General features: G+C 44.3%; 1 protein-coding gene across 8 annotated transcripts in view; it reads left to right on the plus strand.

Annotated features, from left to right (window-relative positions):
• The window catches only part of nol9 (nucleolar protein 9), a 29,744-nt gene extending 7,155 nt beyond the window's left edge, over positions 1–22,589 (plus strand). For 6 of the 8 annotated variants that reach the window (XM_078425269.1, XM_078425267.1, XM_078425265.1 and 3 more), the window contains exons 4-13: positions 834–964; positions 1,774–1,918; positions 10,125–10,221; positions 10,734–10,831; positions 11,810–11,971; positions 13,304–13,601; positions 15,352–15,463; positions 17,651–17,828; positions 21,174–21,307; positions 22,079–22,589. In XM_078425269.1, coding sequence (XP_078281395.1) covers positions 834–964; positions 1,774–1,918; positions 10,125–10,221; positions 10,734–10,831; positions 11,810–11,971; positions 13,304–13,601; positions 15,352–15,463; positions 17,651–17,828; positions 21,174–21,307; positions 22,079–22,201 — 1,478 coding nt within the window. In that variant the 3' untranslated portion in view covers positions 22,202–22,589. The remainder of the gene's footprint in view (positions 1–833; positions 965–1,773; positions 1,919–10,124; positions 10,222–10,733; positions 10,832–11,809; positions 11,972–13,303; positions 13,602–15,351; positions 15,464–17,650; positions 17,829–21,173; positions 21,308–22,078) is intronic. The other 2 variants (XR_013549165.1, XM_078425272.1) reach the window with 2 other exon arrangements.
• Positions 22,590–22,967: the final 378 nt, after the last annotated feature.

The raw sequence follows: 22,967 nt of genomic DNA on the forward strand, positions 1-22,967 counted from the left end.
GCAAATAAATATTAGTTGTTAGACCAGATGCATCCAATGTCTATTGTACCATTTGCGTAGCAAGAGGATGGTGCCCTGTACACAGGGTGTGCAGGAATATCTTCCTACTGCAAGTTGTAAGGGTCTTGTTGGCTTTAGCAGAGCTGAAATGTAAGTTTCAGCATACCCCATCTCATTCTGCTCTCTGAACTTTAAGTCACTGAAAACGTTGTTACCCGTGTCCTAACTTGAATCACCTTTTGCTCACCCATAGTCAAGCATACTCTATCACCTGGTTAAATAACACCTTGCTTTTAAAATGTGTAGGAAGGAACTGCAGATGTTGGTTTAGACCGAAGATAGACACAAAATTCTGGAGTAACTCAGCGGGACAGGCAGCATCTTGGGAGAGAAGGAATGGGTGATGTTTCGAGTCGAGACCCTTCTCTCCACCAGAAACGTCACCCATTCCATCTCGCCGGAGATGCTGCCTATCTCGCTGAGTTACTCCAGCATTTGTGTCTCTCTTCCTTTAAAATCTTTATTCTGGTTTTTAAATCCTGCTGTGGTTTCATTCCTCCATATTTCTGTAATTTTTTCCCCAACTATCTGACTTATCCACTTAGGGTGAATTTAATTACAGTGTGAGTGCCCATGCCTGCAACTACCAAACATCTTAGTTTTTGATTTTTCCTCCCTCTACTTCGCTTCCTTCAACCTAAAACATTGACTCTGTTTCTCTCTGAAAAATGCTGCTGGACTTGCTGAGTATGTCCAACACTTGCATTTTAGTTTAGGATTGCTTAATGGGGGTATTTTGGTGTTGTGCCTCCTAATCTCTGTATTTATTGCAGCTTCAAGACATACTTTGATGAAGGAGGTGACATCTTCAAGCTCAGTCCTGCTGTTGGAGCATCTTGATACCCCAGAAACATGCTTTCTGTCCAACTTCTCTGAGTACAAGGAAATATTTGCATCACATTCAGTGAGTGGTTTATAAGATTTACAACTACATCCAAAGAATGTTTTCTGGGCTTAGTGCATTTGTTTGTGGGTGTCCAGGACTTTATCACTGTTGAGTGGCTATTGTTCCATGGACAAATGTAGGGCTGCCTACAACACTGAGGTTGTGTTATGTATTGGTTTGTACTGAAATCTGCAGATCTCTCCTAGCAGCCTTTATAATAGGCTTCCAAATGCTAACCAGTGTCTGTCATTTACTAATCTGAATAAAATAAGATCAATAAGACTGGATACAATTGAAGATTAAGAGACATTTAACGAATTGGAATGGTAAATTAGGGATAATACTGATTTAAGAGAATATCAAAATACTTCATTGCCAATTTAAAGTGTGGTCACTGTCGTATTACATATTAGCCATAGAAAGCTTCATCATGCAGAATGAATATGATTAATTTATTATAGGGTCCTAGCTAAACATACTTTCATTACTTCCAATGTCTGTCAGAGAGACTGGAGCAGTTTTATAAAATGTCAACATGAGGTACAGGTGCGGTATTGGGATTTGAAGATGGTCAAGGATTACTTGGATACTGTGAGCAAATTAGGCTATTGCTCTTGAGAATAGCTGAAACTGCAATCAGCCACTCGTTCATTTATTTGGTGCTGAGAATCTTCGTTGTAGTATTCTATCTGATGATTGGCCTTTATACATTTAATTCTGATAGCCAAACCATTATTCCTGATGCAGCCTTAACTGAGTATAGTTTAACATTTCTGTATCAGATTATACAGTGAAGTTAATTTATTTTTTGGACTCTTGCCTTTCAGAAAAGGATGATTTCTGGGAAAGTTGCATTCAATGAATGCACAGCATTGGCGTCTATTGGGGTAGTTGCTCTTCCCGATGATCAGGGGATGAATATGTCAGAAAGCTGGACGGCCACTGTGCAGGAACTTGTAAAGACATGTCTTGGTAAGCATTGGGGACGATATAGATGGATGAAGGATTAGGAACATGGCAAGTATGAAGATTTAGTGTTTTTGCTGCCCTTGCTTTATCATTGCTTAACACAGACATTCACCAGAGAGTTCTACAGAGAACCAGGCTCTGTGACTCCTCGCATCATGCCAACATCTTGCCTCTCTATACTAATGACAGTTGCTTAAACATGGAAAAATAGGTGCAGGAATAGGCCATTCAGCCCTTCGAGCCAGCACCGCCATTCAATATGATCATGGCTGATCATCTAATATCAGTATCCCGTTCCTGCTTTTTCCCCATATCACTTGATTCCTTTAGCCCTAAGAGCTAAATCTAGCTCTCTCTTGAAAACATCCAGTAAATTGGCCTCCACTGCCTTCTGTAGCAGGGAATTCCACAGATTCACAACTCAGGGTGAAAAAGTTTTTTCCTCGTCTCAGCCCTAAATGGCCTGCCCCTTATTCTTAAACTGTGACTCCTCGTTCTGGACTCCCCCAACATCGGGAACATTCTTCCTGCATCTAGCCTGTCCAATCCTTTAAGAATGTTATATGTTTCTATAAGATCTCCTCTCATCCTTTTGAATTCCAGTGAATACAAGCCCAATCGACCCATTCTTTCATCATATGTCAGTCCCGCCATCCTGGGAATTAAGCTGGTGAATCTGCGCTGCACTCCCTCAATAGCAATAATGTCCCTCCTCAAATTGGGAGACCAAAATTGCACACAATACTCCAGGTACAGTCTCACCAGGGCCCTATACCACTGCAGTAGGACCTCCTTGCCCCTGAACTCAAATCCTCTTGCAAGGAAGGCCAACATGCCATTAGCTTTCTTCACTGCCTGCTGTACCAGCATGCTTACTTTCAGTGACTGATGTACAAGCACACCCAGGTCTCGTTGCACCTCCCCTTTTCCTAATCTGACACTGTAAATTAATACTTCACAAACTCTTAAAGCGTACAACATCTTTTAATGATAGCACAGCGTATTACATACATCTTCAAGCACTGGCTACGTTCCTCTACTGAACTGTACCCAGGAAGGGAAGGCGTTATGATTGATGTTAACTAGGCGGGGTTAATGGTACTGAGGTAACTATGTTATTGGTTGCATATAAACCATCTACATCCTTCCCCCTAGAAAATTAAACAGATTGTTGTCACAACAACAGAATTAATAACAGAATTAAGCAAAATCGCCATAGCGCACAGGTGGCTTACTAATCCGGCCCGAGCGCGTACGAATGTCTCCCCCTCCCCCCGAAAGAGCAGAAGAAACCGGAGGACACGAGGCAGCAGGGGAACCAGGGAAGGGAGTTGCAGTGGTAGAACCGGGAGAGTGGGAACCGGCAACAGTGGACCCGCGCAGAGGGGAACCGGGCGCGCGATATGGGGACCGAGGCATACAAGGAACGCTGGCCGGGACGGCAGCCGGCTGCTGGTATGAGAGCGGCGGGGCATAGGGTCCCGGGGGCTGCGGCTTTGGCTCATTAACCGCAAGCAGGTGTTGTCGGCTTCTTCGGTAGATGGTGCCCTCATGGTCCACCAGGTACGAACGAGGTGAGTCGGCCACCCCAACCACGGTGGCCAGACGGGAGTGACCGCCGGCGGTCTGCAACCGAACAACCTGTCCAGGCAAAAGAGGATCGAGTGGTCTGCACGACCGATCGTGGGAACGCCGCTGGCTGTCATGCTTCTCTTGAATACGCCTCTGCACGGAGGCAGGCTCCAGCACCCGAGGTTGCAGCTGGCGCTGGGCAATCGGGATAGTAGATCTGGTATTCCTTGACATCAGACGCTGAGCAGGTGACCCCATGGCCGGATCCCTGGAAACATTCCTGAGGTTTAGGAGATCCAAGTACAAATCAGTGTTGGAAAGTCTCGCCTGTTCCATCAGATGCTTGGCGCTGCGGACGGCCCGTTCTGCAAGTCCGTTGCTCTGTGGGTACTCAGGGCTGCTGGTGAAATGCACAAAATTCCACTTGTCCGCAAAACTTTTGAATTCTCGGCTGGTAAACTGCCTGCCGTTGTCAGTCTGCAGCCTGACAGGGGACCCAAAAGTGGAGAAGTGTTTCCGCAGCTTTCGGATCACCATCTCCGACGTGAGGGATGTCAGTAAATCCACCTCGAACCAGTTTGAGTATGAGTCGACCAGGACAAGGTAGTGGTTACCACGCCACTCGAAGATGTCAGCAGCCAACGAGGACCAGGCCAAGGCAGGGGCAGGCTGTTGCAGCAGGGGCTGTCGCTGCTGGTGTGGAGCAAGACTGTTGCACGTGGAGCAGGCAGAAACTCGGTCTCGGATATATTTGGCCATTCCGGGCCAGTAGAATTGGCACTGAGCGTGGGCGAGTGTTGCATCGACCCCAGGGTGTCCGCTATGGGCTGCGCAATAGTAAGAGTCAAACAGGGAGGACGGGACCACAACTTTATGTCCCTTGACGATGACGCCATTCTGGAGCACCAATTCGTCGCGGACCAGGAAGAAAGGCTGTGTTTCAGATGGCGCAGCGGAGCGCTTTGTTGGCCACCCTGCTTTAATCACAGTGGCAAGCCGCTGCAAAACTGGATCGGCAGCGGTGTGCTCGGCCAACACCTGTAGCTGCTTGGTGGGAATGAAATTAACGCCCAGTACAAGCAAGTCCTCTGTTTCGTAGGGGTGGCGATCACAGGAGGTCCGCGGGGCGCGCGATAGGGTGTCCGCAATGTGCATCTCGGTGCCCTTCTTGTAGATGATGTCGAATTCGAAACGCTGGAGCTGTAGCATCATACGCTGCAGCCTGGCGGGGGCAGCGTGAATTGGCTTGTTTAGGATGGTCACCAGTGGCTGGTGGTCGGTTTCGACCGTAAATCTGCTGCCGAACAGGAAATCTCTGAACTTGGAGCAGGCGAACACCACCGCGAGCAGCTCTTTCTCGATCTGAGCGTACCGCTGCTCGGTGTCCGTCATGGTGCGGGAGGCATAAGAGACAGGATGTAACGATCCATCGACAGACTGAAGGCAAGCCGCACCCAGACCGAACTTGGAAGCGTCACAGGTGACGGTGATGGGGCGACGTACATCGAAGTACCGCAACGTCGGGGTGTCAATCAATTTCGACTTGAGGCAGTCAAAGGCCTGCTGGTGATGTTGGAGCCAGGCCCAGGCAATATCCTTTTTTGTCAATTGCCGCAGGGGAGCACTCAGCTCACTGAGGTTTTGTATAAACTTCCCCAGGTAGTTCACCATGCCTAAGAATCGTTGTAGACCTGGCACGTCGGTGGGGGCTGCCATCTCGGAGATGGCAGCTGCCTTCAAGGGGTCGGGTTTTAGTCCGTTAGAGGTGAAGACGTGTCCCACATACGTGACTTCTGGGACGCGGAACCGGCATTTCTTGGGATTCAGCTTCAGATTGACCTTCCGCGCCCGATCCAGGATGCTGCGGAGGTTCAGGTCGTGCTCCGCAATGTCTTTCCCATAAACCAGGATATCATCCACGATGATGGCACATGGCAGGCCCGAGAATATCTGCTCCATAGTTCGCTGGAACACCTCGCTAGCGGAATTAATGCCGAATGGCATTCGCAGGAACTTGAATCTGCCAAACGGTGTGGCGAAGGTCGTTAGGTCAGAAGACTCTTTGTCCAACGGGATCTGCCAAAACGAGTTCTTAGCGTCTAGGACCGAAAAGATGGTGGCCTGCCCGACCTGAGCCGCCACGTCCTCAACAGACCGCATGGGGTGGTGTGGTCGCCTGATTGCAAGGTTCAAGTCCTTCGGATTGATACACACACGTATTTCATTCTTGTCTTTCTTTATCGTGGCAACCATAGTGGAGACCCAAGCGGTGGGATCGCTAACCGCTTCTAGCACCCCCTTTTCGACCATGTTATTCAGCATCGCCTCGACCCTGTCTTTCATGGCGTGAGACACCCTGTGAGCTGCGCGGGCTACAGGTTGTACGTTTGGGTCAACGGAAATACGATATGTGAGTGGTAACTTTCCCAGGTCATCGTTGAACAGGTCCTGGTATTCCACAACAGGGTTGAACGACAGTTGCACTTTGTGGACCGTGCGGTCGAAGGACACCAGGCCAAGATCTTGGCACGCACGGTTGCCCAGCAGGGTTACACAGTCAGAGTTCAAAACATAGAAAACGAGGTTTCTCGTTGCCTTTTGCAGCACACAAGTTAAAGCAGCCCTCCCCACAGGCCTTAGAATTTCTCCACCATAGGCATGCAACGTAGCGTTGTCAACAACCAGGGGCTCATTATTCCTTATCTTATTGAAAAGATTTATTGACAATACGTTGACCTTCGCACCTGTATCCAGCTTTGCAAGGAAGGACACACCATTGACAGTCAGAGCTACAGAGGGATCAGAGCGTTGGGCGGTTGTGTGTAGGAGGGTAAACACATTCGAATTCTCAGGAGGATTAATTGGATCTGCCTCGTAGGAGTCGACCAGGCTGGGCTGTAAATCGTAACAGCCATCAGATTGCCTCAGCATGTTTAGACTGGGTCTGGAAATCTGTGCCTGTCTCCCACGGGAACGGATCGAGCGACAGGCCGCAGAGAAGTGGTTTAACTTTTTACAAAAGTTACAAAATTTGCCATAAGCAGGGCAGGTAGACAGTCTATGGTGCATGTAGTTACAGTTTGGGCACCTTTTTTGGGGCACTTCACCAGGACCTGGGTTGGCACGCGGCAGAAAAGCATTGTTTACCATCCGAGGCTGGGGTCTCCTACACCCAGCCAGGTTGATAGACTTATTGGCCGAGTCTCGGTGGTCATCTGGCAATACAACGACCTCAGACAATCTGCAGGCATGCATAGCTTTTTCCAACGTTAGATCCGGATCCCTTAGAAGCTCACATCGTAGCTGCTGGTCACGCATGCCAGTTACTAAAATGTCTCTAGTGAGCTGCTCCGTCATGTCACCAAAACGGCACCGCTGGGCGAGATAACGCAAATCAGCAATAAAACATTCAACAGGTTCATCCGGCAACTGTTTTCTTGTAAAGAACCGTGCCCTCTGCAGAATGCGGTTCGAGGGCAGGTCACAAATCTCCCTGAACTTACGTAGCAGGCAAGCGGGGTCACTGGCAGATTCTGCAGGGGTAATCTCCACGTCGTCGTCGCCCAGGACCGCTGGAGCATAGGTGAAAGTTCTGGCTCTCTTCATGGCATCAGGTCCGACAAGGTTGAGTAGGAGGGAGGCTTTAAGGGAGTCAGGATCAGCGCGATGTGCGACGTTGACAAAGTGGGTGAAATCAAACTCAAACGTGTCCCAGCGCTCAGAAATGTCAGCATCAAAGACAAGCTGCGCGGGCTTTCTGCAAGAGGACGCCATGGTCAGAGAGATTAAGCACAAAAAGGCACAAATCAAAAAAAAGAAATAAAACCCGACAGACAGGAGACGCAAGTGTCTTCCACTTCCGACACCATGTAAATTAATACTTCACAAACTCTTAAAGCGTACAACATCTTTTAATGATAGCACAGCGTATTACATACATCTTCAAGCACTGGCTACGTTCCTCTACTGAACTGTACCCAGGAAGGGAAGGCGTTATGATTGATGTTAACTAGGCGGGGTTAATGGTACTGAGGTAACTATGTTATTGGTTGCATATAAACCATCTACATTCTGAAGAAGGGTCTCGACCCGAAACGTCACCCATTCCTTATCTCCCGAGATGCTGCCTGACCTGCTGAGTTACTCCAGCATTTTGTGAATAAATACCTTCGATTTGTACCAGCATCTGCAGTTATCTTCTTATACCATTCAGATAATAATGAGCCTTCCCGTTCTTGCCGCCAAAATGAATAACCTCACTTTTATCCACATTATACTGCATCTGCCATGCATCTGCCCACTCACCCAACCTATCCAAGTCACCCTGCAGCCTCATAGCATCCTCATCGCAGCTCACACTGCCACCCAGCTTTAAGTCATCTGCAAACTTGGAGATGTCACATTTAATTCCCTCGTCTAAATCGTTAATATATATTGTAAATAACTGGGGTCCTAGCACCGAGCCTTGCGGCACCCCACTGGTCACTGCCTGCCATTCTGAAAAGGACCCGTTAATTCCTAGTCCTTGCTTACTGTCTGCCAACCAGTTCTCTATCCATGTCGATATCCTACTCCCAATACCATGTGCTCTAATTTTGCACACTAATCTCGTGTGGGACCTTGTCAAAGGCTTTTAGAAAGTCCAAATACACCGCCCTTATCCATTCTACTTGTTACATCCTCAAAAAATTCCAGAAGTTTAGTCAAGCATGATTTCCCTTTCATAAATCCATGCTGACTTTGACCGATCCAGTCACTGCTTTCCAAATGCACTGCCATAACATCTTTAATGAACGACTCCAGCATCTTTGCAACTACCGATATAAGGCTCACTGGTCTGTAATTCCCTGTTTTTTCTCTCCCTCCTTTCTTAAAAAGTGGGGTTACATTGGCTACCCTCCAGTCCACAGGAACTGATCCAGAGTCGAGAGAACATTGGAAAATGATCACCAATGCATCCATGATTTCTAGGACCACCTCCTTGAGTACTCTGGGATGCAGACCATCAGGCCCTGAGATTTATCTGCCGTCAGTCCCAACAGTTTACCTAACATCATTTCCTGACTAATGTGGATTCCCTTCAGTTCCTTCCTCCCTCCCACTAGTTCCTCGGTCCCCTAGTATTTCCGGGAGATTGTGACTTCCTTAGTGAAGGCAGAACCAAAGTACTTGTTTAACTGTTCTGCCATTTCCTTGTTTCCCATTATCAATTCCCCAGTGTCTGATTGTAAGGGACCTACATTTGACTTCACTAATCTTTTCCTTTTTACATATCTAGAGAAGCTGTTGGAGTCAGTTTTTATATTCCCCGCAAGCTTTCTTTCATGCTCTTTTTTTCCCCCTTAATTAACCCGTTTAACCCATTTGTCCTCCTCTGTTGAGTTCTAAATTTCTCCAAGTCCTCCAGTTTGCTGCTTCCTCTGTCCAATGTATATGCCTTTTCCTTGGATTTAAAACTATCCTTGATTTCCCTCGTTAGCCATGGTTGCCTTCCCCGTTTTATTTTTTTGCTAGACAGGGATGAACAATTTTTGGGGTTCATTCGTGTGGTCTTTAAATCTTTGCAATTGCATCTCCACCATAAACCCTTTAAGTATAATTTGCCAGTCAATCCTAGCCAATTCCCGTCTCATACCTTCAAAGTTTCCTTTCTTTAAGTTCAGGACTCTAGTCTCTAAATTAATCATGTCACTTTCTATCCTAATGCAGAATTCCACCATATTATGGTCACTGTTGCCCAAGGGGCTTTGCACAACAAGATTGCTAACTAATCCTTCCTCATCACACAATACCCAGTCTAGGATGGCCTGTCCTTTAGTCGGTTCTTCTACATATTGGTTTAAAAAACCATCTCGTATACATTCCAGGAAATCCTCCTCTCAGCACTGTTACCAATTTGTTTGGCCCAATCTATATGTAGACTAAAGCTTGTATTAATTCCATGGCCCTCTATGCACTGCCCATTCAGGTATCTGCAAGGTGCTTTCTTAAATGTTACAGCAAATAATTAGGAAAGCTAACATATGTTATCATTTATTGCAAGGGAAATTAAAATACAGAAGTGTGGTTCTGATTGAGATATTTAGGGCATTGCTGAAATCACATCTGGAGTTCGATGTACAGTATTGGTCTCGTTATTTAAGGAAGGGTATAAATGTATTGGAAGCAATTGTAGAAAACATATGTGGAATAAACAGGTTATCTAATGAGGAAAGGTTGGCGAGTCAAGGCTAGCATATGCTAAATAGAGGGGACTCTATTTAAAGCATGCAAGATCCTGAGGATTAGGCAGAATGGTTGTGAAGAGGATGTTTATTTTTCTGAGACTATCTAAAACCCTAGTCCATGAATGTTTCAAAAAAGAGGAGGCACAAAAAACTGCAGATGCTGGAATCTTGAGCAAAATACGAAATGCTGGCGGAATTCACTTGGGCTGCCTGACCCACTGAATTCCTCCAGCACTTTGATTCATAATAAGTAAACGACAAAAGGTTAACGGGGATTACAGGAATGGGGAGGTTGTAATCATATTTGCTGCTATTGAATTGGAACTGAGTAGTTTACTTCTATTCCTGTCATGGTGTTAATATGATTAAGTTGTGCTACAGTGTGTAATGCCCATATGGTTTCATTTTAGAAGATGACAATGGGTGTCCTGTCATCTTGACATGTGGAGGAAAGAATGTAGGGAAGTCAACCTTTAACAGACATCTCATGAACTCGCTTCTGAACCGGTAAGTTTTATTACACCTTGCATTAACTTTTCAATGATGGGGAATATTGCATTTCCCCATATTTAGAATGTGAATGTTTTAACTGCAAAAATAATCTAATATCATATCATATCATATCATATACAGCCGGAAACAGGCCTTTTTGGCCCACCAAGTCCGTGCCGCCCAGCGATCCCCGTACATTAACACTCCTACACCCACTAGGGACAATTTTTACATTTACCCAGCCAATTAACCTACATACCTGTACGTCTTTGGAGTGTGGGAGGAAACCGAAGATCTCGGAGAAAACCCACGCAGGTCACGGGGAGAACGTACAAACTCCTTACAGTGCAATGTCTGTGCACTGATCCACATAGATTGATGGTGTGTTTCATGTTGAATGGGCACTGATGGTTAAATGTTTTATTATAATACACTATCTTTTCTCAAGCTGTTGGTCTGTTTATGAATTTTATCTACCTGAGCGATAGCAGAGAAACATTATCATAGTTTAATTATCTCTCCCACAGCATTCCATGTGTAGAATTTCTCGAACTTGACATTGGTCAGACGGAATTTAGTCCCCCTGGCTGCATGGCACTACACTTGGTGACAAAGCCTATTTTCAGTAAGTATAAAACTGAACAATGTTGAGGCAGGTAGCCTTTGGAATATAGTGACTTTAAAAATTGGAGCATGCTAATCATCTGGGGAGAAGATAATGTTATGGTTTAGTTTTAACACAAAAAACAAGGAGCCTACTTTTGTTTTCACTGTGACGGAGGATGAATTTGATTTTTTGCGCATGCAAATTCTTTGCTCATTACTCACCACTTTTACTCCCACCCTTTAATTTCCTCCCGCCTAGACTACTGCAACTCCCTAAACACTGGGATCAGCCAATCTTCCCTGTCCCGCCTGCAACTGGTCCAAAACGTCGCAGCGAGACTCCTGACGGGTACCCGTAAAAGGGACCACATCACCCCGATTCTGGCCTCTCTCCACTGGCTCCCTGTACGGTACAGAATCAACTTCAAGCTCCTCCTATTCACGTATAAAGCCCTAAATGGACATTCCCCCCCCTACATCAATAATCTTCTAACCCCCCTCTCTAACTCCAGGTCCCTCAGGTCAGCCGACTTGGGGCTACTCACTATCCCGCGGTCTAGGCTTAAGCTCAGGGGTGACCGCGCTTTTGCGGTTGCAGCTCCTAGACTGTGGAACAGCATCCCTCTCCCCATCAGAACTGCCCCCTCCATCGACTCCTTTAAGTCCAGGCTCAAAACCTATTTCTACTCCCTAGCGTTTGAGGCTCATTGAGGAGGCGCTGTGAACTGTTTGCGTGCTACTATGTTTCATTTTTTTTCCTTAGTTCCTAATCAGATGTACAGCACTTTGGTCAACGTGGGTTGTTTTTAAATGTGCTATACAAATAAAATTGACTTGACTTGACTTGACTTTACTCCAGTTCCTTACACATGCTGTATCTTGTATTCATACTCTCATGCTTGCACTTTCAGTATATAGACCATAATTTCTCTGCCTCCTGTCATGCACATTCTCCTTTCTTTTCCCACATTCTGTTTAATTCCTTTCTCTTTAATAGGTCCTCCTTACATGCATCAGTGTGAACCGCGCAAGATGGTATATTATGGTAATGTGCTCTGTGATCAAGACCCAGATCGATATATGGAAGTTGTGAGGTATCTCTTTGCAGAGTACAAGAAAGAAGCTCCACTGGTCATAAATACCATGGGTTGGATCAAAGGTCAGAAACCTTACAATGCAATCGAGTATAGATGATAAAGTGTAATTTGGCCCTTTTAAGTCATGTTCGTATGTTTTAAAATGTTCTCACAATGCAGGAAGAGGCCATTAGGCTTCTCAAATTTTTGCTTCCTCTCAGAATAATCCTCCACTTATTTCCCAATTTCTCACTGACTTGCCAAAAACTGCACATAGATTAATTTACTTCTCAATGAAACAAAGGAAAATTTACAGCAATAACATCTTCTTGGGATGTTGGAGAAACTGGAGTCCCCAGAGGAAACCTGCACAGTCACAGGGAGAAAGCCAAGCTCCGAATAGAAAAAAAATGCTGGTCAAGATCAAGCCCAGGTTTGCTGTCCATGTGGAACAATAGCACTATCTTCTGCACCACTGCCATTCAGAAACGTGGATACTAAGATTGCTTTATTTCTATTAATTAAACCCCAATCCCACAGCATACTGGAGTATATATTCCATAGGTACCACTGCCTTCCATTTGCACATGAAGTGAATATTGTTTGATATATTGTTAGCCCTTGTTTCCAGAAATAGCAGGAGCGTGGAGAAATTCTCATTGCAGACTAACAGCATGTGAGATAATGATTTGCGTAATGAACCTATTTAATATGATACAATTTAACGTGATACAGTGTGTGCAGTTCTAGTTTATCCCATGTCATCATATCATATACATACAGCCGGAAACAGGCCCTTTCGGCCCTCCAAGTCCGTGCCGCCCAGCGATCCCCGTATATTAACACTATCCTACACCCACTAGGGACAATTTTTACATTTACCCAGCCAATTAACCTACATGTAGTTGGCAACATTGGCTAAATGGTGCTTCCCATTATAATTAGAATAAATGGCAATTTAGCTTGCATTATAAACAAGATATTGTCTCTGTCAGATAGTTTCAGGAGCTAAATGTACTTTGCAGTTATGTCATTTCCTGCCACAATTGTCATCCATTTGTGATATGGACACTTTCAGCAGTCATTTTAAAACTAAGCTGGAGAATGGTTTATGAAAAATGAATACAAGAGTATCTTTTGGTAACTCCACTGTCCCTTTTGCTTATTATTTTGATTTTGCTGTTTAAAATTTTGATATAACTTTTATACAGTAAGTTAATCACTTTGATAAATTTGTATAATTATTATCGAATGGCGATTGTGTTATTGGAAGAACAATATTAAATTCATTTATGCAGGCCATCATACATTTTGGGAAAAGTCCCGGATCAAAATCATGTCATTTTATACACGTGCTTTTAGCCCCATCAAATCCATCTGACCTTGAACACTACCTGTCTCCCTTCCTCTGACAGGATTTGGGTTGTCTGTTTTGGTTGATCTGATTCGTCTTTTGGCACCAACACATGTGGTGCAGCTGGTCGCCACGAGGGGGAGCCAAGACTTTGTGCTTCTTACAGCGGACTTTGTGCAGACCGCTGCTGGGTGGCAGACCAAAGGGAAACACCAAATTCAGCAAAAGCCCGTGGACCTCAGGTTGTCCTCCAACTCCTCATCTTCAGATGAGGAGGTGCAAATGCACGTGGGACTCCAGGGACACAAATTGATGTGCATTCATTCTGAGTTTCCAGGAGTGGAAGATGGAAGATGTTCGTAAGTATAACTACGTTACATTAATATCTCCTATTACTCTAAACACCTAACAGGAATATAAGTGCCTGTTCCCTCCCAATATTCAGCAGGTCAAGCAATCTCTATGAAGGGAGAAAAAGAGTCAACATTTTAGATGGATGACCATTGAACAGTGTATACTAATTGTACAGAGTACTAGCTGCATACTGCACAAGAGAAACTGGCCAAGCTTCCTCTCCACCACCCACAAGGATAAAAAGTACAGGTTCTAAGAAACTTCCAACTTCCTCCATTTTACGTAAACTATTTTTACACAAGACTTTTTTGTTTTGATTTTCATATACGTCCCTTACCCACTCCTTGTCTATGAGCAATGGAAAATTTGAATATTTTGTGAGTGAATACATGTATGTGAAATTATAGCATGAGGAGGAAACATTTCGGCGAGGAGGGCGCATAGCTCAGGATGTGGCAGTTAGGTCATTTCAAGTACAGATATACAGGCAAAGCTCTTGTAGATTATTCAGCATAGAAATTAGAAATTTGGTTCAACTAATACGGACCAGCATTTATGTTGCATATAGGCTTCCATCCATCCTTCATTTTCTTACTACAGTCAGGTCTCGTTTAAATAGTCCTCTTTAGAACAAATTTCGTTTTTAGCGGATGGACCTAGCAACAGCTGATTGCACGCCTCCCCTGCCGCTCACAGCATCAGCCACCCGCAATGCCCCCACGTGGCATCGCATACCCTGCTGTTTGCAGTGCCAGAAGCTCATGCCGCCTCCCCTGCTGCTCACACCTTCGGCCTTCCACACTACCTCCCTGACTGCTTGCGGTGCTGGCTGATCCCAGCGTTCACATCACCAGTCTTGCATTGCTTCCACGGCCATTTGCAGAGCCAGCCGTCTACGCCACTTCCAGGCCGGATCTTCTTCCGCCACTGCTGGCCAACACATACCTTGGCCGCTTTTAAGCCGTGCCTTCCGCCGCCACTGCCAAACCTTACCTGCACTCCATCCCACTGGCTGCGACCATTGACTCCACCCGTCGTCATCCCCCCCTCAGCCGCTTGCAGGTCGGAGCAGTCAACTCACTTAGATTTCAGGCCCAATTCCAGACCGAGAATCTGAAGAAGGGTCTCGACCCAAAATATCTCCTATTTATGTTGTCCAGAGATGCTGCCTAGCCTACTGAGTTATTCCATCTGGCACTTTGTGTCCATTTGTGCATTAACCAGCAACTGTAGTTGTTTGATTCTACTACTCATACAATGATAATACCTTAATTGGTTATAGTGGACAATCGGCAATTACGGACACTATACTTCCCCCCGATGGTCCTTTATAACGAAGGTTTACTGCATATCAGCTTCAATAAATGCCCTCTTCACCCTGGTGTTTATCAAGCTTACTTTGTGTATTTATTTTTACTGTTAGCCTCACCCACTCTCTTTGATGTAATTTTTTAAAAAAATAATCTAAAACTGCTTTGTTAAATTCTCACGTTTTAGTATCTCTTGCATTGACTTTTCATTTTTCCCTTCCCCACAAGTGTAAGTACCCTTGTTATCAAATTTGTTCTAGATTTTAAAGTCCCTGAGCATGGCCCTGAGCCTTTTCTTTTTTTTGTTCTGGTAGTATTGTTTTGATGTCCCAATATTAAATGCCTGATATATAATAGAGCTGTGTTGGATGCAATGCAGACAACTGCCTGGTCTTCCTGTCCTCACACCCCTTCAAAGCTGCTAATAATATTTTTTTTCCCCCAGAAAATCCCGCAGCAATGTGCTGAGAGATTTGGCTCTTCTGGGTTCTTTCAGCCACCTGCAGTCATTGGACATTTGCCACCCCTTATCCTTGCACAGTATGTTGCCATATCAGGTAACTGCCATTCCTTAAATTCTTTTTTGCTTATTTCTGTCAACTCAATATTTGAAACTTCACAGTATAGGTACTTTTTAATGTTTCATTTAGGTTGCATTTACCTGTGTAATCTGTTTGTTTTGCTTTTGGGGACTTAATATTCTGAATCTTCAATAAACCGCACATGAATTATGGAATGGATAATCTAATCTGATCCTTCAATGGGAAATTTAGGAAGGTGAACATGGCATTATCCCACAATGAAACAGTAAATGCTGGCAAATATTCAGCAGGTCAAGCAACTCTGTGAAGGGAGAAACAGAGTCAACATTTCAGATGGATGACCATTCTTCAGAACATGCAATATGGAAAAGCTCTATTTGTAGAAATTAAGGCGAAGCAGTTAGCTTCTGGTTCTTGTCGAACCAGACCTATTGTTTTCCTGCACTGAAGCCACGAGACTCTTTGCAAGTGCTAATGAATATGGACTTCAGGGCAGTCCATCAACTATGGATGCTCTGCAGTGCCAGTTTATTGGTGAACTGTTAGGTGACAAAGTAAATCGCATTGTGATAACTGCAGAGGGGACTCCCTACCACATGGATAGACATCACAATGGTGGTCCTGAATCGTCCGTTTCCAGTGTCAAAGAATCTTTTCCATCCTTCTTGAGGCAATAGCGATATAATCTTCACTGCTTGTCAGCTCAAAGAAATGGAAGGAACGGTATCAACTGCTGGACATAGCCTTGTTTGACCACTAAAATGACGTGGCAATCTATGAAGAATATTTCTCAAATTTAGCTGCACTCAGAAATTCAAATGCATTTTGTATTTGCTACACAGTGAAATGCAAGCTAAATGCATTCTAACCAATATGTCCACCATAGGCCCAATCTGGTACATCCTAGGTTCAAGCAAGGGTCTGTTATTTCTACAATAAGTTTCTCTTTATCATCAATATTTTGCACCTCATCACCTACAGGCTCCCTGCTTGAATGGTGCTAATCTCTAAGGCTTTTGACCAACTGTTTGACCTGCATTGACTCCACTCAATAATCAAATCATTCTAACCTCGTCATCAAGCTGCATTATGCAGATGACGCTTGCCCATCCACATATTTGATGCAGTTCTTTCATCAACTTAGAAAAATGAACCTTGCACTAAACATCTGCATGGTTATCTAATGTCTGGCTATGTTTTATTTCTTCATTGTGCACGAACATAGATCTGCAATGAGACCATAGAAAACATGCACCACCTTTTGCATCTTAAAAACCATCTTTCAACAAAGGCAGTCATTAATGATGACATTCCATACAGCTGTCTGTGATGCACAGCTTTATGGCCTTTTGAGGAAAGGTATTCAAAGTTCAGGACCTCAAATCTGACAAAAAATTAGTGGTTCATTGGGTAGAAGTGTTCCCCATCTTCCATGGACTTTCTGACATGTGACTGCTGTAAGCAGTCCCTAAGGCAATAGAAAGGTACAGCTAACACTTTCTCTGCAAAATCCTCTCAACTCACTGGAAGAATCTGCTGAGTTACTCCAGCTTCTTGTGTCTATTTTCAATGTCCTCTCCTTGGCTAGTACTTCCACATCAAGCCTTTAATTATGGTCAGTCAGCTCCCATGGGTAGCTGACCCCACAAGAGACATTCTACCCCAGGCTTCTTGCAGCAGGAGAACGTTGGAAGTAATTCATAGATATTCTCGAAGCATCTTTGGTAAAAAATTTAGTCCTTGCCAACTTGTGGTAATCTCTTCTACATGACTGCTCAAAATGGAGGAGTGTTATCCTAGATTGGCACCATGAACCTTGCATCTCATCATTGCATATAAATGGAAACACAGCAAAAACAGCAGAAGAACTACCCACCCATCCACCATATCAAACACGTTCTGCCCACCATGTGGCTGAATCTGTGGCTCCCATGTTAGACTCATCAACCACTTTGTTACCGATAAAATGTATGTTGAATTAAGGCCTCTGCCTTAAAGAGCCTCCCAAGAAATGAAATTATATGTCCTTCAACTTGTATGGTATTGCAATAAAATTGCATTTTTTTGCTGCAAGAATAGTTTTGCATTCCAGGTGTGATTTGTTTTTAAACTTGTGCTCTCAGTGGTGGTGGGAGGTATCTCAGTAGTCTAAGATGTCATAAACCTTTTATTCTTAAAAACTGATTTTTTTTATTTTTGCAGGTGCCATTTAATGCAGTCGCTCTACGTGTGTTGCACTGTGATGTGACTCCCTCTCATATCTTGTATGCAGGCAATGCTAGTTTGGTGGGTCTGTGCAGAATACCAGGTGGTGTCAAGTCCCATGCAGATGGACCTGTATTACTCTCTCAGTCTCCAATATGTGATTGCTTTGGTGTTGGTAAGTGTTAAAGGGATCTTGTGTCACATCATATGTTACTGGGAAAAATGTACTCTTCACAATCCAATTCCACAAAGTCATCAGAAGAGAGGATGCATGGTTTACTGTTTTATGGAGCTTGGTTTAGGTTAACCACCAGTGGTCAAGTTGAATGATCAGCTCTGGTTCATTAATCATGTATCACTGATGCACTCTGTGGATAGATTCAGACCATCAAGTCACTTCCTTGTACAGACAATGATGAAATATATTAATTATTGTCAAATTTGGCAGTATTTCCCCCAAAACATGATATTAATTATTAGAGGAGTATTCACCAGATCACTGGGAATATGTTTTAATGTGAGTTGGTTGAAGGGGTTGGAGCGTAATGTTTTCTGCAAGTGGCAGCCTATGAAAATGCAGTCATCTTTCAGCATGGTGGAGCAGTGCAGTATAAAGTTTCTGGTCTGATATTGATTATCTGGTAAGGGTGTTGCTTCCGAGGCAAAACTGCTGGGTGAAACTTGATACAATGAGGGCTGTTAACTGCAAATCTTACAGCTACTTCTGTATGTGTTATTGAAAGATGGACCAATGTACTTAGACATCCATTTACTTTTATGATTATCCCAGTAGAATCTCTTGGCTGTTGAGTGCACAGACTGTCCTTGCATACCAAACAATCCAGGGACCTGACAAGTGAATGGTGGGAGGCACATTGAGCCTTGTGGGCATTGGAATCAGACATGGGCCCAAATGTTATGTCCATGCTACCTCAGGCTTGGTTCCAAATCTTTGAGGCATGTAACTGGATAATGTTTGGGGGGTTTTCCGCTATTTATTTATTCAGCAGGGTCACTTCTCCTGTTGCAGATTATAATAATAATAATAATATATTTATTTTATATAGCGCCTTAACACATGCACAAAGCGCTTTACAAATACAATTAACATAGAAACAAACAGACAAACTATCCTGACGGAAAAGCGGCGAATAATCAACGCCAGCGTCCTCTCACGTCAGGGTCCGGCAGTAGACATTAAAGAACACAAGACACACAGATACAATTTTTTACACAAAACAGCCATCACAGTGATTGCTCTAGGCATACCCTCACTGTGATGGAAGGCAAAGTCTTATCTCCTCCTCGTTCTTCTCCCGTGGCGCCACGAGGCGATCGAGGCTCCCAACCCCTTGAAGCCCCCACCGGGCGATGGAAAGTCCCAGGGTCGAGCCGAGCAGGCCGATGAAAGTTCTGAGCCCCCACCGGGCGATGGAAAATGCCGCGGCCGAGCCACGCAGGGCGATGAGAGTCCTGAGCCCCCACCGGGCGATGTAAAGTGCTGCGGCCGAGCCACGCAGGGTGATGAAGGGCCTGCGGGCGGGTTGATCGTGCCTCGTGCTTCGGGGCGGTCGAAGCTGCTACGGCTGGAGCTCCCAAAAGCCGGTCGCCAACCAGGGACCTGCGAACTCCCGATGTTGCGGTCTGCAGGGCCCACTGCCGAAGCCTCCGAGATGGTAAGTCCAGGCCCTGCGACCGGAGTCTTCGAGGTCGATCCCAGCTGGAGGCCGCCGACTCCACGATGTTAGGCCGTAGCGCGAACGGAGATACGACACGGTAAAGGTCGCATCTCCGTTGAGGAGGAGATTTAAAAAAAGGTTTCCCCCAACCCCCCCACCACCCCCCTACATACACAGAATTAAAAATAAAACAAAACGTACATTCAACATCAACATTGACTAAAAAACACAAAAAAAAACGGAGAGACTGCCGGTGAGCCGCAGCTGCAGAACATAGCCACGCCCCTAATGAAACTCACAAATTAATTCATTTTCAAGCAGTGTGCCAATGTACCGGCTTTCTAGGTTTTCCAGCTGGGGTCAGAGCTCTGGACCCAGAGTAAACTCAGTAAGCCATGTTATAAAATTGATACAGGTTGATGCCAAATGCCTGACATTCCCTTTTAAACTACCTCAAACTTTAAGGTAAACCCAAGTCGGGTATTTAGGCCACAGTCATGAAATAATCATTAATGCTGAATTTGATTTAATATAAAAGTGATGAATTAGAATAAATTATTGTTGAATATTTCCATGACATTGCATTTACAAGAGAGTTAAGAGGATTATATTTCAAGGACATGCAGAAATCAGGGCAAGTGATTCAAACGTTTAAGAAATTAACTGGCATTGTTAAAATATTTCACAGCACTCTAATGCTGCCAGGTATTGGGCAGGATTGATAGTCATTGAGTATGATGACAGAGGCACGGACTGTCAAAGCATTTCCAGCAGTGGATCATTTGTGATCATAAAGGCTTTGTGCTTTGGGCCCCGGCACAAACAGCCAGGGACTGGCCTCTTCTAAAAGGTTGCATCCTTGAGCACACTGGAAGAAATAGTGATATGTAACCCGTGACCTCAAACATTTGCTGCCCATGAGAAATCTAGTCTATTATCACCACTCTGGATACAAGGGTCTTGCATAAAATAGCAATTTCAACCAATTTTACATTTGATGTTGACCCTCAGTACCATTCTGCCCTAATGTGGCTTTAAATCTTGTTTCCAGACATGCTTGGAGGCTAAAATATTTTACTCCACAGCTGTCCTGCTGTTTGACTGTCACCCTTCAAGTAATTTATGTTCTATAATTATGCTATACAGAACTGTAATAATGTGGACATACAAAGTTCGGCACAACTTGGACTTTAGAAATCTGGATGGTGTTACATTTGAGTAATTTTAAATCCCATAGAAACATAGAAAATAGGTGCAGGAGGAGGCCATTCGGCCCTTCGAGCCAGCACCGCCATTCATTGTGATCATGGCTGATCATCCACAATCAATATCCTGCGCCCAACTTCTCCCTATATCCCTTGATTCCACTAGCTTCCAGAACTCTATCTATTGTAACGGGTGGTGGTCAATTCCCTCAGGCAGCGGCTTCTGTGAGTCCTTAACCTGTGAATGTAAAACTGAGAGTATTCGAGTTAGCTGTTGGGCATCGTTCAATGCGTGGAGGTCTAAAATTCCCGGGTAGGATGTATCAGCTTCCCATGGGGTCCTTAGAGGTCTCCCGTAGATAATTTCTGCTGGCGATAACTTAGTAGCACTATGGGGAGTGACTCATCTCAAATAGTGCCAGTGGTAATACCTTGATCCACGACTGTCCTGTCTCACCCATTAATTTGGCCAATTTGTTTTTTAATGTACCATTAGCCCTCAACCATCCCTACAGCCTGAGGATGATGGGTACCGTGAAACTGCTGTCTAATACAAAAGTGGTTGCATATTTCTTTGTTAACTGCAGCTGTAAAGTGTGGGCCATTATCAGAACTGATGGTTTCTGCTCTCCATAGGAATCGTTCGTGGAATTAATCTGGAAAGGAGATTGTATTACATACTGACTCCAGTTCCTGTAGCGAAACTGAAGCAGGTTAATTGTTTGCTTGTGGGTGCAGTCACCATCCCCCATTCTGTCTTCAGAAACCAGGTAAGTTTTTGCCTAGGGAGTGAACTGTAAATGGTCACTTGGCTGTGCAGTAAGTATCCGCACTTGTTTTGGATATTGATGAGGCTACTTCATTGGTCAGTCTGGTATGCATGAAAACTTGAAACCTAATGCTGAGATATTTTTGATGCTTGGGTATCAAATTATTGCTTTGAATACAGTCATGTATAATTGATAGTGATTTAATAATATAGTGGGTGGGGTACATTATGTGCTTCTGGTACATGATGGAGATGTGTAATAATTAATTATTGGGTGGGACTGATTGTGTGATTGGTCTGTCATTTCAAGGGCTGTTGAAGTAGTAATGATGGTATATCACTGTAGTGAGAAAGAGATCTCTTATTTGGGTAAGGGTTTGTCGGGATCCTGCGGCAAAGATAATTCACATTCTACGTGTGTGACTTGAGAGTTTAGATGGAAAGGATTACAAAGCTTTAACTTCTGTGCTTGGGGAAGAGTTTAGACTCGAACAGAAGGTGAGATGAGTGTTGTTGGAGGGACACTAACATCTCTACTTTGAGCTGCCCACACTCCCCTGCCCCCAATCTCCCATCACTGCTGCTGGCATTCACTGAAGGGCAAAGTGATTGACAAGAATGGGCAGAAGCTGTAGAAGCAGGGGTTTTGGTGATAGTGCAATTATATTGTGAAGCAGAGTCCTAGAATAGTCTTGAGCCTGGAAGTGATGTCCCAGGAAGTTTTTGCAGTCTCACCCAAACCCTATTTCTGACTGTTTTGTTTCCTTTTCAGCCTGGCGTGACAGGAGAGCTGCCATACTTGACACCTGACTATTCTTTTACTCTTTCTGGCGCTGGAAAGATTAAATCTTGTAATCCTTTGAGGAGGCGTGAGCATCCTAAAGCTGTGTCTTAATGGGGGTGAATACATATTCATGTTTAAGTAAAATTAAATGTGTACATGCAATGCTTTGTAATGTGGTTTAATAGGCACTGTGCCTTACGGTTTGGGGGATTAAAGTTCAATACAGTAATGCAGTAAATGTAAGAGCCTGCAGACCCTTTATAAAATTTATTTTAGCCACATCTGTTTATTCTTCCACTGCCCACGCCTACTTTTCCTGTGATAGATACAAAATGCTGGAGTAACTTAGGCAGGCAGCATCTCTGGAGAGAAGGAGTGGGGGATGTTTCTGGTCGAGACCCTTCTTCAGACTACTTTTCCCTGTGTCAGGCTCTAGTTGGATTCAGAACTGGATGGGAATTCTTTATTTTAAAGTTGGAGACCAAGCATTTGTTTTAATAAAGGGTTACTTGGTACTATTCTGGTGTGCTTTTGTTCTTGCTAACATGTGGACGTGTTTGTTTTATTTCTTGGGAAAAGAGTGTGTGATTGTTGCAGTGTTGGAACATTCAAAGATGGATGTGAAGTCTCCTTGGGCACTATTTGAAAAAAAAACTGTCTCCATCCCGTTGATCTGGCCATTTCCCACAACAAACTTTGATAGTTTTTCATAGATGATAAAGCACTTTGGGAAATAGGTTTTATTGCTCATATTTTTAATCGCTAATTAAGTTTTATACTTTGTCACTTTCTGGGCAAGTGGGATTCAAAGAACAAGTTGGACCAGCTTCTGCTTGGGCCAGGTTTATTCTTTGTTGCAATCACGGATACAAGCACA

This window comes from Rhinoraja longicauda, chromosome 30 (assembly GCF_053455715.1).
Source record: "Rhinoraja longicauda isolate Sanriku21f chromosome 30, sRhiLon1.1, whole genome shotgun sequence".
Classification (NCBI taxonomy): Eukaryota; Metazoa; Chordata; class Chondrichthyes; order Rajiformes; family Arhynchobatidae; genus Rhinoraja; species Rhinoraja longicauda.